The 13864-nt window shown below is 42.2% G+C and overlaps 1 protein-coding gene across 12 annotated transcripts in view; it reads right to left on the bottom strand.

Moving 5' to 3' along the window:
* Positions 1–13094, bottom strand: part of NAV2 (neuron navigator 2) — a 372994-nt gene extending 359900 nt beyond the window's left edge. For all 12 annotated transcript variants that reach the window (XM_030560145.1, XM_030560146.1, XM_030560147.1 and 9 more), the window contains exon 1: positions 12003–13094. In XM_030560145.1, coding sequence (XP_030416005.1) covers positions 12003–12260 — 258 coding nt within the window. In that variant the 5' untranslated portion in view covers positions 12261–13094. The remainder of the gene's footprint in view (positions 1–12002) is intronic.
* Between the last annotated feature and the right edge of the window lie 770 nt (positions 13095–13864).

Raw genomic sequence — 13864 nt, 5'->3', positions numbered from 1 at the left:
TGGGTCAAGGCCCCAAAGTGGGTTGCGACCCCGTTTTAATGGAGCTGGTGTTAGATTTGCTGGGGCCTGGGCCAAAGCCTGAGCTGCACCACTCTGGACGATGGGGCTCACGCTACAGGCCCCCTGCCCAGAGCTGAAGCCCTTGGGCTTTGGCTTTGGCTCCCCACCCAGGGTGGCAGGGCTCAGGTGGGCTCAGGTTTTGGTCCCCCTTCCTGGGGTCATGTAGTAATTTTTGTTGCAATGAAGTCTGAGAACCCCTGATCTAGTTCAACAACACAGATCCCAAAGTTAATCAGTGCTGTTTTACCAACGAGTTCCATATAATCAATGGGAACTAGTAGATGGTGTATAGAATAAAACACAGGGCAATTTCTGACCACTACTTTATCTAAGTGGAAAACTAGATGTCTCCATTGAAGACTCTCCTCTTCTCTTGTAGAGTAAAGAAGTATTTTCAGTTGAGATACCACTGTCATCCTTTTCACGGCCCACAAATACCTCTCAGTCTGAGGAAAAGTACATAAAGAAGAAGAATCAAAGACATGCAGATTATATGCTACATGGATTCTGAAGAAACTGAACTCACAAACTTATCTTCTCCAACTTCCTCTTGTCCCCAAAACAGGGAAATTATGTCCTCAGCTGTGCATGATAGGAGATTTCCTTCTTACCCAATTCTGAAAATGTAATTACTGCCAAGTTACAACACTAGGCCATCTATGAGGAGGAAAAAAAGATGGATATGGGAAGACCAAGAGGGTTCCCCTTGTACCTTTCCCTCTCCCAAACACAATGTAACCCACAAAGTCCAAGCAAAGTGAACAACTGCTTCCAAAGCCAGGCAGCAGTTTTAGGTACCCCCTTGACTGTTTATACCCACTACCATGGATATACTTTCTGTCTGAATATGCCTGGTCAGACTCCCGTAGTGAAGAAAAGCGAGCCACCCTGTTCTGGACTTGACTGTGTTGATTGCCATTGGATCTACACTTTAAGGGCCCAATTCTTTTGAGCCTCCAAGGTACTCCTCACTGTCAAAAATGCATCTGCAGTATCACTATCCAGCGTGTGGGTTGTGGGTGTCAAGTGAAACATCTAACACCATCCCCTCCTTGTTTCCGAAGGAAGGACTAATTGGATTGAATAGTCTTGGGACTGGAAGGACTACTGATTCCAAATTAAGGACTGAGGGATTTATGAACCCATTGCACTAAGTCTCATAATTCACAGCACTGGCTATATTTCCTCCTAAGCATTATTACCAAATTAAGACTCGCTAGGTTCTTAATAATGCTGAAATGCAGACCCCAATATTAGTCTTTTTAATCTGAGAGTTATCCTGCCTATTTGAATATTAAAGTAAACTCAAAAGCCAACCAACTCCTGGGAAGGAATCAATGAGTTCTTTTTCTAGCTGATAGCTTATCCATGTGCCTTCTGCCATGCCTAGACTCTATCCACTGCCAAACTGATGTTCAGTACGTATACAGTACCACATGTGTTTATGGCACTTGTCAAAACACATAACCAAACAAAGTCCCTGATGTATGCTGCCTAAAGTATAAAAGGATGGATGTGATACAAAGTACAAGATAGGGAGATAGGAGCAGACAGAATCATAGCAGTGGATGCCTAACGAAAAGAAGGATACATAAGGACAGATTTGAAGAGAGAGAGAAAGGTTGCTTGACACTCAGGAATAAGTGTCTAGCCATTGTGGAGGAGGGGAGAAAAAAGACAGGAGAATGGGAGAAGGGGTCAAAGGATCATTCAAGACAAGGGACTGGACACCGTGTAGGATATAAGAGAAGGTCTAGGAGAAAATGAAGACTTCTGAGATCACAATCCAAAATAGTACCGACACAGAGACAAAACTAGTAAAGGCAGTTTAATAAAGTATCAATATTTTTGAGATCTGAAAACTAGATATTTTTCCTCTCATTTATTGTTTTCCCACATGCTGCTTCCAGTTCTAAAATAAGCCAAGTATAGGATGAAAAATAATCCATGGTCAACACCTAAAAATACTTCCAAGGGGAAAAAATAAGATGGTGTAACCATTGCAAGAACTGGGATCTGAGGCTGATTTAAATATAAAGCAACTTTTTTTATCAATTTGTTTTAATGTTTTATTTATTATGTTTTAGCAATTATTTCCATGCCCATTCTTTGCATAACTATAGAAACTTCAAATGTTTCTACAAACTATTTCACAAAGAACAATTTTCAGATAAAATTAGAGGCTTGCAAATAAGTGACAAGTGTTTGACTGAATGCCAGTACTTGGTGAATGGAAAACCAGCAGCTCCCTGTTACAAAATGTACCAACAGTTCATGACTAATAATACACATGGAGCCTGGCAAGTTATATGCTTCAAATATAAAATTTTCTAAAAATAATATTCTACCAGTGTATTTTTAACCAGGTAGAAATCTCTTGGAAACAAATCCAAGTCACACTGTGTTTCTGCAGTTCGCCCCAACAAAAGAGATTCAATTTAAAGACTAAATTCTACTCTCACTTACCAGAGTATAAATCCAGAGTACCTCCACTAAAGTCACTGATATAAATGAGCAAGGCCTTCAGGACATTGACTTCAGTGGAGTGTCCCCTGATTTACACCACAGTTATAGTCCAGAATTTGGCCCAACATCTGGAATAGGCAGAAACTGAAATGATGAATGGAAAAAGTCATGTATCATTCAAGGCCCATCAGTCAGACTGTTCAAAACTGCATTTTCTTAAGGTTTCTCAAAGTACTGATTCTGTATTACAAGTTCAGGAAAATTAATAAGAAATTAATTATTGATATAAAAAATAATGTCTCCTTTGATAGAAAAAGGTGAAAGATCTATAGGCAAAGACCATTAAAAAATCTATAGTGACAAAAATGAGACATTATCTCACCTCTGAATTAACAATCATGAAACCAAGATTATTGCGTGGACAATGATTCTCAAAGCACTGATCACTGGAAAGCAGATATCAGTAAAAGCAACCCCCGTTTTACAAAACATCCTCACTCAGGATTCGGTTTTCCAAAGCAAAAAACAGGTATGGTTTGGATTTGGGTTTCACTTAACTATCCCTCTTCACCCCCTCAACAAAACTGAGGGGAGGTAATAAATGTTTGTACTTTTGTCCCTCTGTACACAGAGATCACCAAAAATGGAGTGGTTGGGGTTTTGCAAACTTCTATTGGAAAGAATGTTTTGGGGCTCACTCCATCTCTTTTAGCTGCCTGTTACCTTGGTGCCTGGGGCAAATAGACAAAGGTCCAGGCCCTATTTATCCAACACACACACAAGCCCAATTTGATGACAGTAAGGTTTCAGGTAAATAGTTCCAATTTTCCAGAAAATGCATCTGGAGGCAATAGTCTTTAATATTTGCAGGTGCAGTCTCAGAGGTTTCTGAGAGTGGAAATGAAGAGAAATCCGGCTATCCCTTCTTCTCCTACAGCCTCCTTTCCCCTCCCTGCATCTACAGCAGCTGTGGGAAAACATTTTGGCCTGAGGGCCACATCTGGGTATGGAAATTGTATGGTGGGCCATGAATGCTCACGAAATTGGGGGTTGGGGTGTGGGAGCGGGTGATGGCTCTGGCTGGGGGTGTGGGCTCTGGGGTTAGGGTGCAGGAGGGTGCTCTGGGCTGGGACCAAGGGGTTCAGAGGGTGGGAGGAGGATCAGGGCTCAGGCAGAAGGTTGGGGTATGGGAGAGGGTGAGTGGTGCAGGTTTTGGGTGGCACTTACCTCAAGCAGCTCCCAGAAGCAGCAGCAAGTCCCCCCCTCTGGCTCCTACGCAGAGGCGCGACCAGGTGGCGCTGCACACTGCTCCGTCTGCAGATGCTGCCCCCGCTGCTCCCATTGGCCATAGTTCCCACAGAGCCATGGTAGATGCAGGGGCAGCACTTGGGAGGGGCACCGTGCAGAGCCCCGTCTGCCCCTTCACATAGGAGCCAGAGGGGAGACATGCTGCTGCTTCTGGGAGCCGCGCGGAACCATGGCACCTGGGGAGCGAGGCAAGCCCTCGACGCCGCTCCCCGGCTGGAGCGGAGCAAGCCCCAGACTCCGCTCCATGGTGAGAGCTTGAGGGCTGGATTAAAACATCTGAAGGGCCGGATGCAGCCCCTGCGCCATAGTTTGCCCACCCCGATGTACAGTGTCCACCATTGCGATATCTTTTACATTTCATATTATTAATTTTTTGCACAACAGCATTTTGACTCAGGGCAGAGAAAATTTACTTTATGACAGTCTCCATCATCTGGGAGACTGTCATAAAGTCTCCCAGATGATTTGCTAAGAATACTCATGGAAGGTGAAGCGCTAGTCAGGCCAATCTTCTGGCACACGCAGAATGCTCATTCTCTCTCAATTTCACCACCTCTGCACTCTCACTCTGTATATACATATATACATCTCTCTGAGTACTACCAGACTATATGTGGAATCTCTCTCAGAGTACAACCAGCTAATAGTGGAATGGAATTAACCCCATAAAAAGTCAGAAGAGTTAGAAAGGTTTGAGGCACATGTGGAGAAATAGCTGATGTTTTTCAGTGCACGTGAGCCTAAATCAGAAAGTCTGGAGTCTAAAAGAATTAAAGAAAACAAAGAACATACATAAGAAGGGAGATGTTCTGTATAAGACAGAATGAGCAAAAAATGCAGGCGTGCTAGAAAGGAAATCCCTAAAGCTGTCAGAGAAATATCGCACTGCAGCTTGAAAGGAAAACAGAACACTAAGATGTAAAAACTAGGATGACCAGACAGCAAGTGTGAAAAATCGGGACAGAGGGTAGAGGGGTAAGGGCTTCTATATATGAAAATGCCTCAAATATTGGGACTGGCCCTATAAAATCAGTTCACCCTAGTAAAAACAGGGGACCAGAGTAACAAGAAGGAAGAAATTATTCGCCAAAATGAACTCATTACTGGTTAGAGCACAGCTGGACAGTGGTGTCCAGTTTGGGCACTGTTATACAGAAAGAACAACAAGAGGGTTAAAGTGGTGAGCCATAACAATTATTTAAAAAATTAGAGGCAACAAAAGTGGGGCTGTACTCACTGGAGAAATTTTGATTCATGAGAAAAGAAGTTTCAAGGGCTGAAGCCTGAAGGGCATAGTCAGAATACACAGGGAGAATATGATAAGCAAATACCAGAAAGGAAAACAACAGTCCAGTCGTCAGGGTGCTACACAGAGACTCTGAAGGGCTGGATTCAATTATCTGGTCTGCCACAGCCTTCCTCTGTGACCTTCAGCGAGTCATTTGGTCTCTCTTTGCCTCATTTCCCCACCTGTACAATGGGAATAATAGTACTACACTACCTCACAGGACTATTGTGAGGATAAGTACATTAAAGATTGCTCAGATATTACCGTAATGGAGAACACAGAAGTACCACACACAGCTAGAAAATGGAAACAGGAAGGGTATTTAGCTTAAAGGAAGGATTTTCAAAAACAGTCAGTGTAGGCCTAACTCTTCTCTCAGTACAGTCAAGCATAAAATTCCCCTTGACTTCAATGGGAGCAGAGTCAGGCCAACATCGAGGACTTCTGAAAAGCCTACCCTAGATGTTTTCGCATGGAGGACAGTGAACGTCTGAAAGACTGTATTTATGGTGACCAGGTGCTAATTTACTGGCATTCTGAAGGAGTGCCCCAATTGTCCTGTAATCAGAAGGACAGTCATGATGAGTGGCTGCTTGTTCACCATCTAACCTATAATGGACTAGACAGAGAACTAACAGTGAGTGAAAACTGAGAACAAGTGGTGCTTCATGGTCTTTAAAACAAAAAAGCCCCAAAAGAACCCCATGAGTTTTCACTGTAAATCTTTCATCTTCAGTACAAATGCTTGAGGAACATGACAGCCCTTTATATTCTCTGTAACGATCACTATAAAACAAATTATGAATGCTTTTGTTGTTGTTGTTGTTTCTATGTGGTAACAATTCCTGAGGAATCACATTGTAATTTGGCACTCATTAATATGCAGCTATTAAAGTGCTATCAAAACTGTTATCAAACACAACTTTAGGGCACAGTTTGGCTAGGGCATAGCTGATGACTTCTGTTTGCATTTCCTCATGACAGGTGTTAGTGGGAATCCCTCAAAAAGAAAGTTACAATTGTAATGTTGACAGGTACAGGTATTGTCTATGATTCAGGGAAGTACTTAAGCACACGCTTAATTTTAATCATACGAGGAGTCTGTTGTCTCAAGCAGGCAAGGTACTAACAAGCTTCAACAGGACTTTATTTTTACAGTGGAAACCCCTTTACCAAGCTGCTGCTGCACCCTCTGTAACTCTCACTCAGTCTCCTCAACTCCTCTCCCCTCCTTCCTGTTTCCTGTCCTTTCAGACTCCCAACAGCCAGTGTTCCCAGTTCTAATAATTACAGCAGCATCTAAACACCACAGAGTCCCACCAAAATCTATGCTCCTTCAAGTTAAGCATGGTCTTAAGTCTTTGGATGGATTGGGGCCACTCTTATTTCTTGGGGTTTTTTCCTCCACCCATAGTTGCGACTTCTCTAATAAAAGTTTGAAAATATTATTTCTTTCCTACCATTTTTTCTCCATTTTATACATGATAAAACATTTCTTACTTTTGCTTCTTACAAATCAAAAGCCATTATAAGATTGCCTCCTTTATGTCTGTGTTACCAGTATTAGTGGTTGTAATTCTCATCATAGCTCTGGCGATATCCGAGGCCCAATTCTACCACCAGGTACCCTCACGCAACTTTAGCTGGTGTCAGTGGGACCAGTATGTGCATATCTGAGGTCACAATCAGGACTAGGCTCTGCTTAACTTCTCCCCTTCCTACAAGAGGGCTCTGCAATCAGTGCCACACTGAAAACAGGCCAATGTTAATCCGAACTAGGTATCATTTAGCTTGTGCTCCCAGGGACTACACACAGCCGTTACAGTGCAGCCCGCCAGTGCACACTATAGTTTACACTCCCACAGTCCAGGTGTAGTGTAGATATGCTCTGTATTTCCACTGTGCCATTACATCTCTCCCCCATCAAGTTTTAAAATCAGTGAGAAAGTGATTTGGAGCTATAAAGTGTCTGATAAAATTAATAAAAACATAATAATAAACAATGTCTGAACTATGAATGTTCTCAGATGCTAGCAGATAACCACTCTCCATGTTCTCCCCACAGAGTTAAGAGCAAGAAGCTAGAGACGATTTCACAATAGTAAAAAAAAATGCACTAATTAAATCCATAAGTGTCTTTTCTGGTTAAGGCAACATTTATAATTTTAACATAATATAGCAAGGTTGCAACTGGCTGTATTCTTGAGGCAATATTATCTTCTTGATGGTTTAATTATTGAACCCCTAAAACACTCTCCTCCCCGGAAGAATTGTAGTCAACAGTGATTTTTGTCTTAAGAAATGAGTGCAAATTTAATAATTCCTCAAAATACAAATGACTTTTTACAAAATAAACTAGTGAATCCCATTTAGTAAAGGACAGATCCCTATCTTGTTATCTGTTAGATGGAAGTTTCTGTGGAAACAAAGTTAAATATTTCCAAAACTGCTCTATAAATATGGGTATAATTTATTGGTAGGTATTTACAAAATAGACAATGTAAGTATTACTTCACAAAGAGATAGATAGCCATTGTTAACCATACAGGGAATTAAACACAAAAGAATGAACAGGAGTACTTGTGGTACCTTAGAGACTAACAAAATTATTTGAGCATAAGCTTTCGTGGGCTACAGCCCACTTCATCAAATAGATAGAATGGAACATATAGTAAGGAGATATATATACACATATATACACAAATACAGAGAACATGAAAAGGTGGGAGTTGCCCTACAAACTCTAAGAGGCTAAATAATCAAGATGAGCAAATAGCAGCAGGAGAAAAAACACTTTTGTAGTGATAATCAAAATGACTCATTTCAGACAGTTTGACAAGAAGGTGTGAGGATACTTAACATGGGAAAATAGATTCAGTGTGTGTAATGACTGTAGCCCACAAAAGCTTATGCTCAAATAAACGTTAGTCTCTAAGGTGCCACAAGTACTCCTGTTCTTTTTGCAGATACAGACTAACACAGCTGCTACTCTGAAAAGAATGAATGGAATGCACAAATGAGTGAAAATACAACAGCAATGACATTATAGTGATATTATAGTGATTCATCAATTTAAGGTTTCAGTCTAGCACTGGAACTTGAAGCTAAGAGTTTTGGATCTTTCTTTAGAAAGTGCCTCTAAAATGCACTAAAATTGCTTTTATAAAAATTACACAGATTTTAACTACTACATTTCACTTATATGGTGCTAATTAAGGCATAAAATGTGCCTGGAATATAGCCATTATCCCCATTTTACAGATTAGAGAGAAAGAAAAAGTCAAAATAATCAGAAGTGGCCATTGATTTTCAGTGTTCCCATCTTGATGACAACTTGGGATTGATTTTCAGAATTTTTGTGACCCCCAAACTCCACTTAATGTCAGCGGGAGCAATGACTGCACAAGTCCTCTGAAAATCAAGTTCAAAATATCCAAGGTTACACACTCAAAAATAGAGGCACTCAATATTATTAATGTGCAAGTGACTTGACACACACAGAAACCAGCCTAGACTAGAACCCAGTTGTTCTGACTCCTAATTTCCTGCTCTAAACAACAAACAGGGCTCCTTTCCCACAATAAATCACAGAGCCAAGTGCAGGGAAAGAGGCATAACCATCCTCCAAATAGGAGCTCAGATACTATGAAAAAGGCATAAATTCCTAGACAGAGAGTAACTGGAGAAAATGTATGCATCGAAAGCCGCATTAATGTGCATCTGTTTCCTTACTGTAGGAAGGCTGGGAATAGCAGCCATTAATATATGTACCTCACTCCAGACCCCTTGACCACATCCCAAGATGCCCTGTGCTGGCTCCTCCAGTGCAGCACCTGTAGAGCAACAACTGTGTTTCAAAGGTGCCGGAAGTGGGGTACTCAGACTCCTCCCAATGCTTCCTCTGCCTGCTGGGAGTTTGTTAAGTGCATGACTTTTTACAAAGTAAACTACACAGGCAGCCAAAATTCTGCCCAATGAAAATAGCAACAACACAGTAAAAATATTTACAAAACAGGACATGATGAAAGACCCAGCAGACAGGGTCAACCAGCTCACCTTTCTGCCATGTTTGAGACAAGACCTAAGAATACTCTCATGGCTGCCACTCTGGGCTACTTCACATTACAGGTTGCCACAAGGTGACAATGAGAAGAGTCTGATTTTTTGCAGCCCTTCAGAGCTACCTTCTGGCCGGACTGAAGAGCAAGCTTGGTTAGGAGGAGAGGGAAGCTGCCCATCCCAGACCACAAGAAAGGTGTCATCATGCCAGTCAAGGAGGGTAGCAAATTGTAGGGTGAACAGGAAGACACATGGCACCCAGGCCTAGGGCTTGTGACTGCCGAAACTATCATCAAATTAAAAACAACGAGTATTTCAGCTAGGCCAGAGGCTCACCAGTCATGTTCCAAAGTACCATACAGGACCTAAGATGTCAAGGTAGAGGAGCCCAATGCTAAAACAGCCATGGACAATGGCTTGGGATTGAGGTGCACTAGCAAAGCCCCTGAATAGAGGTCGCTGACCAAATTTGCTAGAAAAGATTGCCAGCCTAGAACCCCAGACCTGGGTTCAATTCCCTGTTCTGCCATATACTACCCCTGGGACCTTGGGCACATCACTCAGTGTCTCTCTCGGTCTTAGATCCCCATCTGTAACACTTCCCTACCTCACAGGTATGTTGTGAGGAGAACTACATCAAAGATGATAAGGTGCTCAGATACTCTGGTAGTGGGGGCTATACGAGTACCTAAGATAGAAATATTGCTGTGGATATGCCTATTCACTCCTCAGAAGCAGGCTCTGGGACCCTTCTAGAGATATTTAGTACTGGGTGAACTGTTCCAGAATCAATCTGTGTGGGACTATCAGGCTCGGCATCCTCTACGGTACTTAGTCCTGCCATGAGTGCAGGGGACTGGACTAGATGACCTCTCGAGGTCCCTTCCAGTCCTATGTTTCCTCTACCTGGATGCAGCTGCATGCTTTTTAGGAGGAAAATACCATTGCCATCTGACAGGAGAAACCCTCATAGTGGGGGAGGGAGGAAGAGAACACTAGCTCTGATATAATTGGTCTGGAAGAAACTCATTAAGTGTAGATCAATGTCCCAAGTCAGTATCTTGGGTGGGAACAGCTGTGCATAATACCCACATGGGCATGGAGGTAATTAGGGTGGGAACAATAAACAGAGCATAAAAGAAATGTGATTACCAGAGTTTTAACCCAGTTAACATAACACCAAAAATACGTAATCATATATGGTCTGGACCAATCCTAAGAGGTGCTAGTCACCTGCTGAGATCTGGACCCAAATAAGTCAATGGGCATTGTTAATAAATTAGGATTTCTCCCACAGGTTGTGGCAAGAAATTACCCCAAACTCAATAAGAAACTCCTACATTTTTTTTGCCAAATTCTTGCCTTGCTAAAACACACAATTCAGTATAATATACAAACATGTGCTTCATATCTATATACGGGTTAAAATACATCCTCCCAAAACTCCACAACTCTAATAGTCTCTTTATGCCTAAATTATTATTTAAAATGAGACAATACCAATGAATAATAAACATTTATGCAGCAATTAAAACTTAATACAGAACCAAGGCATGTCTCAGCGAGATAGCAAGCAATGTATGCAGAGATTTTGCTGACATTTCAGAATTAGAAGGGAAAACTCAAGGATTAGAAGGAATAGCATTTGTTCCTCTCTTAAGAGCATGATGTGATGCAAAGGTCAATCTGTCTGCTGCCACCTTTCTGACACCACTAGCACGTCTCCTTTTTTTGCTTTCAATCTCTCAGGAACTGGTACAGTCACATTAGTCTGGCCTGACTAGCCTGATACGTCACCCTGTCTGCCAGAAAAATGCAGCATATCCTAAAATGCAGAGCAGGAGGCCAAATGCACTAAATCAGCAGTCATGCTATTGCTAAGAGAAGAGGTTATGAGGCCACAGTGTGCAATCCCTAGACGGCACAGATGACCCAGTATTCTGGGGGAAAGAGGGAACAGCTAGGATTCATTAAAAAAGACTCCATTTCTAGTGCATCACCCGCCTTCTCCCAGTTTCAAATGCCTGCAGAGGAGGTTCATGATATGTAGGGCTATTTTCAAAATACACCACACGCCTACACAGCAACCTCTATATAATGTTAATCAGTTCAGTTTGCTGCTGCAGCGGACCATCCGCTTTGCTCACACCATAGTACTCTAACATACTATCTGCTTACACTGCTGTCAAGCACATTGAGGCATCGGCAGTAGAGAGGCAATCTGATCCATGCTGAAAACGTTAGTACACTAGCAAAAATAAAACAAGTGAAGGAACGTACATTTCTTCTCTCACAGTGGAAAGCAACATATTTAAAGAACCACACAGATGCACATTCAAGTGAAACCTAAATACTGCATATTATAAATGAAGTGCTGCTTCTGATGACATGTATTTGCAGTCTAAAGATGGAAAATTCCATTTAGCGTGAATTTCCTAAGTAGCCAGTTGCATTGAAGAGTACAATCTGACTGATAATATATTCTCTATACACTGCAGTTGAATATAGAACATGTCAACCTGCCCATCATCACATACAATCACAAACCATCCCCCCATACAAAATACACCCACCACAACTAGCAGCCCTTCCACCATCAGAGACCAGCACAAATGCAGAACACACCCACCCAGTCAACACCCCTATAAATACAAATCACATACCCCAAATACACAGCACACCTGACAACCAACACCCTGCCATCAAACCAAGTAAAAAACCAAGATCACCTCCTGCCACCACCAAAAATAGCGACACCTCCACCAAACACCACCTCCCTACACACACACACACCCCTCTCAAAAGACCACACTTTTCTAACCTGTGTGTCAAATCCATTTTCTAGAGAGTTACTCTTCCTGAGGGGAAAGCCATCCCCTGCATTCTCATGTCCATGAGGTGATTTGAGGGGGATCTGGCTGGAATATGATGGCTTGGTCACCTCCACCTTGTTCCCAAACTTCAGGTAACAGGGTTGCGGGATGGTCCTGGCCGTCGGGACATGCAGGATGGGAGCAGCGCTGTGTATGGGTTTAGGTAGTCCCGATTTCATTTTGGAGGCCACCAGGATGGCTGGCATTTTCTCTTTCTGCTTTCCTAACACGTTTCTGTCAGCAGCAGCAACAGTAGTAGCAGCAGCAGCCAGAGAGAGTGAAAAGGCAGGTTTGGGAAGCCGGGTGGTAAAACAGCACTGCTTAGGAATCTCCAAAAACTGCTTAGAAAATAATAGAATGAATGAAACTGACCCTTAAGCCTAAATTATCTCAGTGTCTTGTGAGCCTTCCACCTGTTTCCTCTAATTTTATTTTAATTCTCAACCACTGTCCTCCTTCCACTCCTCTTCTGTTGCTACTGCTATTTAACTTGTTCTTCCCTTTCAGTTGCTGACTCCTATAATTTTCTTTCTTGGAAATGGGAGACTTTTACTTCATTATCTTGTCACTGCATCTCCAAAGTGAGGCAGCCTTTTGGAATAAAAAGAATCTGCTGCAGCATATGCAGTGCTTGTGAGAGAGAGAGAGAGAGAGAGCGGCGAGCAAGCAGGATTTCCAGCTTAAGATGTCTTTCTTCAGTCTTAGCCAAGAAGCAGATGTAGCTCAGTGTGTTAATGACTGATTCCCTTGGATACAAGCCTTAGAGAATCAAGCTTCTTAGTCTTAATATCTGTGCACAGGACAATGATGCTAGAGCAGAAGGAGAAACGCCCACTGATGACATTTAAATTTTAAAAAATGCCAGTGGCAACAAAATTTCCCAGCTCTTCCAGTGATGATCGTGAAACAGGGAGTAAAAATTCAGCTGTCAAATAGGACGGACAGCAGCCACCACCTCATTTTAAACATCGGCACTGACACAGACTTCAGCACTACTGCTAATATATTGTGTGTGTTAGAGGCAGCCTGCTGTGCCTACACCAAAGAAGGCTACAGAGATTAGCTGGAGTAGGGAAAGGTTGCAATCTGACAGCACAGTGAAACAGTGCAGCCCTCTGATTGGTCCTCTCAACTCAAATCAGAAACAAAATATCTCTGCAAAAGAGGAGTGGCTTCAACTCCTGTGACTGGCAGGGAACTGTGTGACTGTGCTCAAGTAGAAAGCAGGATCTGTAACAGCTCTGCAGCAGCACTCACAGCTGAGCTGTGCTAATGTTAAGGATGCACTAGAGTTTCCTAGCCATATTTTTTTTAAAAAGCATTTTCAAATAAAAACACATGGGACTGAATCATCACTCAATTTTTACTCACTCCTCATTCAGGAAAACTCCCCCTGAAAAGTGTAAAGGAGTTTCTGTGAATAAGGGTTTACTAATTTAACCTGTTAGCAGTACTTTGCACATGTATAGCACCTTGCATTTAAGGATCTCCAAGTGTAATGCTCTACCCTGATACATAGAGGACATGAGCTAGCTCAAGTTGTATCATCTTATGCTTTATCTTTGGAGGTCTCCAGTTCAATTCCTAGCAAGTTAGGCTAAGATGGTGGCCATCATGCCAACAGTTGACAAAGATTGTAAGGGATAATTAGTCCCATTTTACAGCAAGATACTGGAAGAGCTAAGTGACTTGCTCCAGGTCACATAATGGGTAACTGGACACTTAAAAATAAAACCCACCTCCTGTTCTAACCACTATCCACAACACTTCCCACCTAACATTTGCATGTAAAACAATCCCTACAGACTGC

Source organism: Gopherus evgoodei, chromosome 4 (genome assembly GCF_007399415.2).
Source record: "Gopherus evgoodei ecotype Sinaloan lineage chromosome 4, rGopEvg1_v1.p, whole genome shotgun sequence".
In the NCBI taxonomy this organism is placed as follows: domain Eukaryota; kingdom Metazoa; phylum Chordata; order Testudines; family Testudinidae; genus Gopherus; species Gopherus evgoodei.
The sequence above is the reverse complement of the archived record's forward strand: the minus strand, read 5'-3'. Positions and strand labels throughout refer to the sequence as shown.